The following is a 12,517-nucleotide window of genomic DNA, read 5'->3' as shown; positions in this document are numbered from 1 at the left end:
CCAAGATGGCTACAATTGAAAAAACCGTGGATGTCAAGATGGGAGATCTTAACAAGCCATTTCGGTTCAATGGTAACCATTTCAAAAGATGGAAGGGTAAAGTACTTTTCTACTTAAGTCTTCTCAATGTTTCTTATGTATTAACTGAGAAGAATCCAAATAAAGAAGACATCACCACTATGAATGATGATGAAACTATTTCTCATCTAGAGAAAGTGGAAAAGTACGATGGTGATTCCTATAAATGTCGGTATTATCTTCTTAATTGTCTATCTGATAATTTTTATGATTATTATGATAGAACTTACTCTAGTGCAAAGAAAATTTGGAAGGCATTGCAGAGTAAGTATGATACCGAAGAGGCTGGAGCGAAAAAATATGCAGCTAGTAGATTTTTTCGTTTCCAAATGGTGGACAACAAATCAGTGGTAGATCAAGCTCAAGACTTCATCATGATTGTTGGAGAGCTTAGGTCCGAAGAGGTTAAAATTGGAGATAACCTTATTGTTTGTGGCATAGTGGATAAACTTCCACCTTCTTGGAAGGAATTTCAAAAAACTATGCGCCACAAACAAAAGGAAACCTCTCTTGAAAGCTTGATAATGAAAATCCGCATGGAAGAAGAAGCAAGAGGCCAAGATGCACTTTTACAAACAGAAGAGAACAACATCACATCGAAGGTAAATTTAATTACTTCGAATAATGCTACTCCTGAAACTCACAAAAATACTTCTTTAAAGCCTAAGAAGAAAAAATTCAAGAAAAATAATGGTAGACCTCCCAAGAAAAATAATGGTGAAAATCACCAAGCACAAAATCAACAAGTTCAAGAAAAGGGACCATGCTTTGTTTGTGGCAAGAGTGGGCATATTGCTCGATTTTGCAGATTCCGGAAACGTGGTCCTAACCCTCAGGCAAACGTTACCGAAGAACCTTTTGTGGCGGTGATTACCGACATAAACATGGTTGAGAATGTTGATGGATGGTGGGCTGATTCTGGTGCAAACCGTCATGTCTGTTATGACAAAGACTGGTTTAAAAAATATACTCATTTTGAGGAGCCCAAAACCATCATGCTTGGTGATGCTCACACTACTCAAGTGCTTGGAAAGGGAGATGTTGAATTGTGTTTTACTTCTGGAAGGATATTAACATTGAAAGATGTACTTTATACTCCTTCTATGAGAAAAAAATTGATGTCTAGTTTTCTTCTTAATAAAGCAGGCTTTAAACAGATTATTGAATCTGATCAATATGTAATAGTGAAGAAAGGTATTTTTGTGGGGAAGGGGTATGCATGTGATGGGATGTTTAAGTTGAATGTTGAAATGAATAAAACTTCTACTTCTGTTTATATGCTTTCTTCTACTAATTTTTGGCATGCTCGTTTGTGTCATATTAATGATCGTTATGTTGGAATCATGAGTAGTTTAGGATTAATCCCAATGGTTAAAAAGAATTTTGAAAAGTGTGAGGCTTGTAGTAAAGCCAAGATCACTAAAAGACCTCATTTTCAAGTTGAAAGAAAAACTGATTTGTTAGAATTAGTTCATACTGATATTTGTGAACTTGGTGGAATTCTAACTCGTGGAGGTAATAGATATTTTATCACTTTCATTGATGATTTTTCTAAGTTTACATATGTTTACTTGATGAAAAATAAAAGTGATGCTTTTGAAAATTTCAAAACTTATCTCAATGAGGTTGAAAATCAGTTTGGAAGAAAAATAAAAAGAATTAGAAGTGATAGAGGCCGTGAATATGAATCAAATGAGTTTAATTCTTTTGTTAGATCATTGGGAATAATTCATGAAACTACTCCTCCTTACTCTCCTTCGTCTAATGGAGTAGCAGAAAGGAAAAATAGAACTTTGGTTGAATTGACTAATGCCATGCTTATTGAGTCACATGCACCTTTAAATTTTTGGGGTGAAGCTATCTTAACTGCTTGTTATGTGTTGAATCGTGTGCCTCATAAAAAGTCTAAATTGACACCTTTTGAATTGTGGAAAGGTTACAAGCCAAGTTTGGGATATCTAAGAGTTTGGGGTTGTCTAGCCTTTGTGAGGCTAATGGATCCCAAGATTACAAAGTTGGGTAAGAAAGTTACTACTTGTGCTTTTCTTGGTTATGCTTCAAATAGTACAGCCTATAGATTTTTTAATCTTGAAGATAATATTGTAATAGAATCTGGTGATGCTATTTTTCATGAAAATAAATTTCCTTTTGATAATTAAAATAGTGGGGGTCAAAGGATTGAACAAAATATTTTGTCACTACCTAGTTCTTCTACTTCAACTTTGAAAAATAAAGAAGTTGTTGATTTTGAGTTAAGAAGAAGTAAAAGAGCTAGAGTAGAAAAAGATTTTGGTCCTGATTTTTATGTGTTTAATGTTGAAAATGACCCTCTAACTTTGAAAGAAGCATTATCTTCACATGATTCTATTTTTTGGAAAGAGGCTGTAAATGATGAAATGGAATCTCTAATTTCTAATAAAACTTGGAAGTTAGTTGATTTACCACCGGGTTGTAAAACAATTGGTTGCAAATGGGTCTTAAGGAAAAAGTTGAAACCGGATGGTTCTATTGATAAATACAAGGCTAGGCTAGTTGCAAAAGGTTTTAAACAACTAGAAGGCCTAGAATTTTTTGATACTTTTTCTCCGGTAACAAGAATTACATCCATTAGACTTTTAGTTGCTATGGCTGCAATTTTTGATTTGCAAATTCATCAAATGGATGTAAAAACTGCTTTTCTAAATGGAGACCTAAATGAAGAAATTTATATGGACCAACCCGAGTGTTTTGTTGAAGCAGGCCAAGAAAGCAAAGTATGTAAACTTACTAAATCCCTATATGGCTTGAAACAGGCACCAAAGCAATGGCATGAAAAGTTTGATTCCTGCATGATTGAAAATGGTTTTAAAACAAATGAGTGTGATAAGTGCATATATCATAAGTCTTGGAATAATTCACATGTGATCATTTGCCTATATGTTGATGATTTGTTGATCTTTGGCTCTAACATGAATGTTATTGATGAAGCTAAAAATGTTCTTAGAAGCCATTTTGATATGAAAGATCTTGGTGAGGCAAATTTTATTCTTGGAATAAAAATAACAAGAACATGTGAGGGGATTTTCCTTGACCAGTCACATTATGTTGAGAAAATTTTAAAAAAATATAACTTTCATGATTGCAAGCATGTTGCTACTCCTTTTGATTCAAGTGTTCACTTATTTCCTGTTGAAAGTGAAAATGATGTAATAAATCAAAAGGAATATGCTAGTATAATCGGAAGTTTGAGATATGTGACTGATTGCACTAGGCCTGATATTGCATATGCAGTAGGAGTACTTGGCAGGTTTACAAGCAAGCCAGGTAATGAACATTGGCATGCTATAACAAGAGTTATGAGATATTTAATTGGAACGAAAAATTGTGGTTTGTTCTATAAAAAATATCCTGCTGTACTTGAAGGCTTTTGTGATGCGGATTGGAACACTTTGTCAGGTGATTCCTGTTCTACCACTGGTTATGTCTTTACTTTAGGTGGTGGTGCTGTTTGTTGGAGATCAAAAAAGCAAACTATAATTGCTAACTCTACCATGGAGGCTGAACTAATTGCTTTAGCTTCAGCTAGTGAGGAAGCGAATTGGTTAAGAGATTTATTGTTTCAAATTCCTTATTTTGAAAAACCAATTCCTCCTATTTTAATTCATTGTGATAGCACCGCTGCAATTGGTAGAGTTCAAAACCGTTATTACAACGGTAAATCCAGACCTATAAGGAGGAAACACAGTAATGTAAGATCGTATTTGACAAATGGTACCATTAATGTTGATTATGTCAAATCTTGTGATAATCTTGCAGATCCTCTTACGAAGGCCTTAACAAGAGAAAAGGTCTGGAGCACATCGAGGGGGATGGGATTGAAGCCTACAAATCCTTGAGTCATATATGAGGAAACTCAACCTGGGGACTAGAGATCCTATAACCAGGTTCAAAGGGAAAAACTAATCATATGATGACTTGTTGTGAAAAATGCACTATTTTTTTTCCCTCCCTATGATGTGAGTGCATTATTTCCTGTAGTTTGTGAAGGTTGAGTTGATAAAACTCTTAATGAATATCTGTAGCCCGTATGGGTGGAGTGTTAATCTTACAGGAGCACTCTCGACAGATTTCACCTATGTGATGTGTGGAAGTAGGTCGCTTCCTATGAGAATGGGGCTTATTCTCAAATGCACTCATGAAACCGGGATAGCACATGGCCATAACGTGCTGGCTGTTAAAGCTCATGTCAACACCTTGATTATTATGTGTGAGCAGTGATATTTTATTTCCCTTAAGCAGTCATAGTTCAAGTCTGAGACCACTACGACTCTGGAGTAAAAGTTACTGTTTCACTAAGTGGAGGTTCAATGCAGAGCACACCTTCATTATGCATAGTAGTCTTCCTTCAACTGATATACTCTCTTATCTAAATATTAAAATGAGTGGGGGATTGTTAGGTTATTAGTTTTTTATTATTAATATTTAACATATTAAATTGCTTTATTTTGGAGTTATAAGAATGAACATTGGAATGGATGACTTCTACATCATCCATTAGCATTGGTTATCCATCAATGTATTTCATTCTTAATTCCTCCATTACTCTTTGTAATCTATGTAACCTATGTAACTCCCGTTGTAACCTATGTAACCTATGTAACTCTCATTGTAACTTATGTAACCTATGTAACTCCCATTGTAACCGATGAAACTCCTAAGGCCATTATCTTCACTATTTACTACCTCCATTATCTTCTTATTCATTGCTAGGAAGACTTCTTGTAGTATAAATAGTGGTAATCTTCATTTGGTTTTAGAGACACACAAAACATAAGAGAAAACAAAAAGTGAAAGAGTTAGTCTAAAAGAGGTTCTTATTAGTTGAAGGGAGGTGTTCTTTTTTGTGGAGCTTTGAACTCAACTCTTGTCCAGAGTTGTTGAGTTATACTTTGTGAAGGCTGTTGTATCCTGGAGGGGACAAGTCAAAGAGGACTACTGCTGGACCGATGAAAACATTTGCTGCAGTGGGCTTGAATCTCCTTAAAGAGAGCGAGATATCCGCGCCTCAGCCTGAAGAGATTACTTTCTTCATTTTATTTTCAATTGTAATCTTGCAATTTTATTATCTTGTAAGTTTTTTCACTAACACATATATACATATGATTTTTTCGGAAGTTACCGGGTGCACGTACACCCCACCGTGTGATGTGGGTCTGTCCCCTGCGTCTAACAATTGTTATCCACTATACTATTCAGAAATCCCCAATAATATTTGTTCATTTTATGAAATTAATGGATAATTTTATACTTTAGTTCCTAAATTGCACTTATCTTTAAGTATAGTCATTTTCCTATTATCTTTTTTAAAACATTCTATTTTATTGTTTCTTAAGTGTGTAAGGTCAATAGTGAACAACTATTATTGGACATATAGTACTTCCTTCGTTCCATTTTATGTGAGGTAGTATGATTCGGCACGAATTTTAAAAAAAATAATTTATAGTTCAAAATAAATGATAGAAATTTGTGTGGTTATAAATAATTTTATTAAGGATAAATGGACATTTTAAAATTAAAATCATTACTTAATATAGAATTGTATATTTATTTTAAAACTGACTAAAACAAAAAGTAAATCACATAAATTGAAAACGGAAATAGTTAAAATTGGGCACTCATCAATTGGTATATGGTGACAATCAATCAAAAAGCCAAAGTGTGTGGTTCAAACAATGAGGTAGTTTTGTACAAGTCACACGTGAAGTTTTAAACAACAGTTTGGACAAAAAGTATTTGAATACAAAGTACTCTTTTCATCTAATTCATCAATTTTTTAGTCCAAAAGAAAAGAAAAGAAAAGTTTCAAAATAATTTTTGTTTTAGAAGATCAGAAAAGAATTCATTATATTTTCTAGTTTTATCCTTGCAATTAAAAGATTATAACTAGTACTCCCTCTATTTTATATAATTTAATGTATATTGACTTTGACACATTTTTAAAAATATATATTATATCAAGGGTTTAGTTTAGTATTAAATTTGTTAGTATATGTGCTTTGAAAATTAATATTTGGTTATTAATACTTTGTTTAATTATTTAATGATAATGACATAATATTTGTTTTAAAAAAATATGATAAAACTCTTTTAATTTATTAAAATGGAAAAATAAAAATGCCAATTTATTTTTAGTATAAAATCAAGTAATATGAAATGAATGGATAACACTTTTTTTTTAAATAGTAACACTTCCCAACAAGAAATAAATAAGAACAACTTCATAAATCGTGTCTTACACACCATAGCATTCTTTTTGTTCATTTTTACTAGTCTATATTGGATTTGGTATGTTATTTAAGAAATGATGATTGATTTATGTATTTTTACCACGATATTCATATGTACATATAATGTTAAATCTTGAGAAATTATTTGAATGATAAATAATTAATTAATATGTTATTATTATTTTAATATATTAAAAGTGACAAATAAAAATAAAAATATAACTATTAATATTGATAAGTAAAACTGAACAAAGGGAATATTTTTTTTGATAAAAAATAAAGAAAATATTCTATGTTCCACAAGCAAGAAAAAAAGGTATATTAATTTAAAAATAAAATGTAGAATATGAAGTAAATTAAATAGAGAAATAGAAAATCTTACATCACTAACAGCTTCAAGTCGAAAACAATCTGAACAAGAAACCCTAGCATCCAATAATTCAAGGCCAAGCTCTTCAAAGACTTCCAATATTGAGACTAGCAAACCAGGGCAATTCTTTTCTGAAAATACATTTATTATGAACCCCTTCTCTAGGGTTTCTACGATAACCTACACGATAAAGTTATTATAAAGCAATCAAATTATCTTTATCAAAAGTATTTACATGTAATTGATCAGATGGTGTAACCCAGGATAGCTCAACAGTATTAAAAAAAACATGTGTCTTAGACCCTCAAATTTGAAGGGTCATAGTTAATAGGTTAGAAATTAAGGGACTATTTTTTAACAAATATTGAATAATATTTATAAAAGAGCTACGTTTTTCATATAAAATGAAAGAATTATTATTAGAAGAAATTTCACATATTTGAAGTAATATATCTCATTAAAGATAATTTAGAATAAGAATGATTATATTATTAAGTGAAAATGTATATTAGAAGAAATCAAGTATATAAAAGTTATTAATAATTTAAGTTTAAGACCTCTGTTTGATTTTGACTTTAGGCCACTAATTTACTTGAGTCGTGCGCTCGGAATTTGTCTATCTTTTAATCTAACAATACATCAAACCTAAACTCTTTAAGAAATCAGCTTAAGATTTATACACCATTAGTATGAAGATTTTTACACCAATATACAAGTCACTTTTTACCTATTTTCACAAATAATCATTCTTACTTTTAAAATTTTAATTTCTTATTCCAAGCAAATTTCCTAAGGAGAGATATGTTTGGAGCTCGTAAAAATAAATTAATTAATTGTAACATCAAAAAATTGAAATGTAGTTATTTCTAAAAAAAAAAAAAGTAAATAGTATTTTTTCGAAAAATTATGTTTCATGAAAAACGTTTTAGTCTCTACTCTCTACTAATTACTTGTGTGTGTGGTAAATGGACGAGACAAAAAGATACAAATAAAATGTAGTACAAAAGGATAATAATATAAAGTTGTCCTTTTGGTAGTTTATGTGAGCTAAGGAATAAAGGGTCTCGTGAGTTATTGAAAATAAGTAGTTTATTTGTGGGTCATTCAAATTAATCCTATATCCAAAAATGATGGAAAAATTTCGAACTACAACGAGTTCGTGTAGATGTGAACGCAATCGTCTACGTAATAAATCTGTAAGGTTTATTAGGTCAAAATAAGCACACATCTTACCGTTCTTCACAACATATTAAGGGGAAAAAGAAAATTTATTTGATTTATGGTTTTTACTTAAAAATGTATTGAAGCTTGGACACAAATCACTATGTTTGATTTTATTAGTTATAGTTTCGAGAGCCAAATATTTAATCATTGACGACAATTTAAATGTCACACATCTCGTGTATGTTCTTATCGATTTAACGGAATCGGGAAATAAGTAATTTAAAATTTTTTTTTACGTTTTAAATAATTTATAGTCACACAAATATTTAAAAATTATTTCATATCACAAACTATAAAAGCCTTACTTTATTTCTTAAATATCACACCAAGTGGAATGACTCCACATAAAATGAGACAACAGAATTAATTGATAAAATGAAAAATGTATTATTTCATCTTTTGAATATAATAAATTCTATTTTGAGAAACAATTGTAGTTAATAATAAAAATAAATTAATAACTAAATGATAAATATCCATCATTAAAACTTTATAAATAAAAAATAAATATCTATTTTTTAGTATAGTTTAAATTAAGTGGACAGAAGGAGTAATAATTTTCTACTTCACTTATATATATGGATTTTTTTTTAAAAAAAATGGTTGATAAAGAAGGGATGTATTTTGTGAAGAATGTTGTTACTATTTCCTCTGTGTCATAATTTATGTTAAATCTATCGAATTTTGAGATTGATCAAACTCAAATTATAAAAATTTTATGTTCAAATTCATGGTCAAACTAATTATGTTTAACTTCGAATTTTAAACATAGTTGTATAAATTAGGATATTGAGTATTTTGATCGATTTGAAAGCTCCTATTTGTTACCACTTGTACTTATAACTGCTATATATTTTTTAGCAAAAAAAGAAAGTTCAAATTCATGATTTATATGCCCCAAATAAAAAAAAAAGTTTCAAAAAGAAGGCAACAAAAAGTATATGGATAAGCTATTTAGACAAAAAAAAAAAGTGAAAATGTGTAATTAAGCTATACATACCTCTGGTAAGGCATCTTCATGGTCATGATGAGAAGGTTGTGAAGTTGAAACATCTTCATTTAACTTGTCAATCCTTTCCTTTAATTCTTCTATATACTTTGATGCATGGGCAATGATTGATGTCTTATTCACCTGAAAAATTAACCAATATTCTGGTAAATAAATCTACCAATACAAATAACTCAAAATATTTACTTTTTAACCCTGTCTACACACTTTGGAGAAAGGTTGAGCTTAGTACACAAGAACAATAACATAGCAGTGAAATCCTACATCCTACTAGTGGTCACCGAGGAGGGAAGAATGTATGCAAAATTTACTATTACCTCAGGAAGGTAAAGAGGCATAAAGGTGGAACATAGTAAACAACAACAATATATCTAATGAAATTTCATAAGTGAAGTCTGAGAAAGATAAAATGTATGCAAAATTTATCACTAACTCGTGTAGGTGAAGAGGCATAATGGTTGATCGTAGTAAATAACAACATATTCAGTAAAACCTCATAAGTAGTATATAAGAAGGATAATGTATATATATACACAAATCTTATCACTAACTATTGGAGGGTGGAGAGGCATAATGATTGATCTTAGTAAACAACAATATATATATCAGTAAAATCTCATAAATGATATATTAGAAGGATAATATATATGTAAATTTCACTGTTACCTCGTAGAGGTAGAGATGCAGAAAGGTTGATCTTAATCATCTTAAAATTATTTTTTTTCTATCTTGTCTAGAAATCCAATTCAAAATACTAAATAGCAATAAATTGGTTTCATTTAGAAGATGAATAAACACTAACTATTCCAATCAACTAATGAAAAAAGGATTTAATATTTCTTCTTTCATACAAAAATGAATTAGAAAGACAAAGATTTAGTTAATCCCTTTGAATTACTAGAATCAGCATAAATAAATAAATAAATTAAAATAAAGATAAGAGTAGTTTTACAGAAGGGGAATTAGTAATTGAACCAAGTTGCTCCAATTGTTGATTGAGCAATGCTTTTTTTTGCTCTTTGGATCCCATGATGTTAATTTCTTCTTCTTTATGTTTTTGGATTCAATTTCTTTTTTTCCTTCACACTAATATTTTTTTAATGGCTTTTTAAAGAGAAGATGAGATTTCGAAGACAAATATGATGTGTTTGTTTGTATCCTGCATGAGTACCACAAGGTTCACAGGAGAGTATGACGTACTGATAATTTAATTTAATTCGTCATAGAAAAAATAATAATTGGAAATGACTCACTTGGCCTTTCCTTTTCAACCTTTTACCAATTGCTTTTTTATTTACGAAAATAATCTTTAAATTCTGAATAAATATGTTCTTTTGTGACTTATTAAAGTATGAAATAAAATATTATGATTATTTAACTAAAATGTGTCAATGCTGAAAAAATGTTTTAGCATAGCGAAGGTAGTTCACCAAATATAGAGAAGGTTGCTATAGAAAAAGACAAACTATTTTTAAGTCAGTTTCTACGTATCTTATGTCATAAGCTCCAAAACCTCATTCAACCGTTCCTAAAGGGCGATTTTTCCAATGCTAGGGGTGAAGTTCTTTGTTTATTAATTGGCTAATCCCTTAGAATGATTAAAACTATTAATGTTAATGGTGGAATTATATGTTAAACATTAAGTTCATGAAATTGTGGGGTAACACCTAAATGTAGGTGTAATATATATCATCTAGAATTGCTTCTAGTTTGTAAGGTATCGTTACCTAGCATGAGGTTATCGTTCTAAAACATGAATTGTGATAGTTAGAAAGCTCGAGTTCAACAATAATGGGGTAGAATTTCCATTAATTGAGAGAATATTGCAAATTTTGTAAAAATAAGTTAGTGTTATAAAATCAAGTTTTGTAAATATAATCATAAAGAGAAGAAGACAAGAAAAGTAGATAAAAGAAGACGAATTTTCTTCTTATTCAAGTGTATTACAATGGTGAATGATATTTCTATTTATAGATAGAGAAATCAACCAAAAGGTCACCATCTTTAATGTCCAATTAATAGGTACATAGTTATCTACAAAGGTTCATGTCACCTGAAAATGTAGAAACATGATAAGATAAGTTCATGAAGAAAGCAAATGGACAATCTACTATTCAATGGATTTATAACACTCCCCCTTGGATTTCCATATATTATCTGTCTCGTTAAAACCTTACTAGAAAAAACGCAGTGGAAAAAAAATTCTAGTGAAGGAAAAAGAGTACACATATCTTTTGATACGCATTATTTGTTGCCTCATTAAAAACCTTGTCAGGAAAACCCAGTGGGACAAAACCTCGGTCAAGGAAAAAAGAGTGCAACGCGTATTATACTCCCCCTGATTAAAACATCAATTAAGTTCTTGCAGTGATGTCTCCAATGGTATATTCTTTTTCAAAAGAAATCACATATGGTGTGTCATTATCTCAACTAGACGCACTCTCGACTTGCTTCATGGAGGATTTTATTTCTGCTTAGCAACATTTGCTTCATCGATCGTTAGAATATTATTGTGCCTCCATATGCAAACAAATAGCGTGTTTGAGATCGTGCTTTATGCAGATCAGATAAATATTCTGCATCTGCGTAACCAATCAGCTCTGACTTGAATTCTTTAGAATAGAATGAACCCATATCTATGGTCCTTCAATGATATTCAAGTATATACATAACACCATTTCAGTGTCCTTTTGTTGGGGAGGAACCGAATCTTGCCAGTAAATTTGCTGCAAAATAGATATTTGGTCGAGTATTGTTAGCAAGATGCATTAGTACCCTGATTGCATTAAGATATGGATTTTCATCACCAAGAAGCTCTTCATCCTTCTCTTGAGATCAAAATGAATCATCATTTATTTCAAGTGATCTCATAATCATTGGGGTACTTAATGGATGTGAATAATCCATTTAAAATCGCATCAACAATTTTTTTGTGTATGTGTACTATTAGACAAATATTTCATTTGTCAAATTATCAATCTGTAGGTCAAGACAAAATTTTGTCTTACCAAGACCTTTTCATAAAAATACAAGGATAATTAGGATCATTGTTTTTGTACCCTTTTCTTCCTTGATTATTTCAATCCATAAAAGAATTCTTGAAACTTTATTGAAAAAGTTTCCTTCAAACTTTTATATGCTTCAGACACCTCGATTGCTTTAAGGATTTTCATATAACCTTCATTGTCTAGCTAGACATGACAATTATTCATTATATGCATTCAATTCATATGTTGCCAGATCAAAACAAACCTCATTGCATCCACCATAGGAGAAAACATCTACAATAATGTCAGGAGTTTTGCGACAAACCTTTATACCCCAAGGCACAAATCGTATTTGATATATTACGGTTATACTATCGCATAATAATTTATTTGTACTCCTCTGATATTATACCTTGATTTATGGACTACAAGTCCAAAACATCACTTTTCTAAGTAAAACAAAATATACTTGATTATCATTTATCTATCCCACTCTATGACAGATTTGAATTCAAGATCCTCGTCACAATTTATATCATTGAGCGCTATATCATATCAAAGATATCGTCGACATTTATTTGAC

At 30.6% G+C, this 12,517-nt stretch overlaps 1 protein-coding gene across 2 annotated transcripts in view; it reads right to left on the bottom strand.

The window, feature by feature from the left end:
* Positions 1 to 10,120, bottom strand: part of LOC107029835 (transcription factor bHLH61-like) — a 12,236-nt gene extending 2,116 nt beyond the window's left edge. The window contains exons 1-4 of one of the 2 annotated variants that reach the window (XM_015231280.2): positions 9,900 to 10,120; positions 8,939 to 9,070; positions 6,727 to 6,894; positions 2,846 to 2,902 (exon numbers count right to left, since the gene is read on the bottom strand). In XM_015231280.2, the coding sequence (XP_015086766.1) occupies positions 2,846 to 2,902; positions 6,727 to 6,894; positions 8,939 to 9,070; positions 9,900 to 9,977 (435 nt within the window). In that variant the 5' untranslated portion in view covers positions 9,978 to 10,120. The remainder of the gene's footprint in view (positions 1 to 2,845; positions 2,903 to 6,726; positions 6,895 to 8,938; positions 9,071 to 9,899) is intronic. The other variant, XM_015231282.2, reaches the window with a different exon arrangement.
* Between the last annotated feature and the right edge of the window lie 2,397 nt (positions 10,121 to 12,517).

Source organism: Solanum pennellii, chromosome 9, assembly GCF_001406875.1.
Source record: "Solanum pennellii chromosome 9, SPENNV200".
NCBI lineage: Eukaryota > Viridiplantae > Streptophyta > Magnoliopsida > Solanales > Solanaceae > Solanum > Solanum pennellii.
This window is presented reverse-complemented; position numbering and strand designations above follow the sequence as displayed.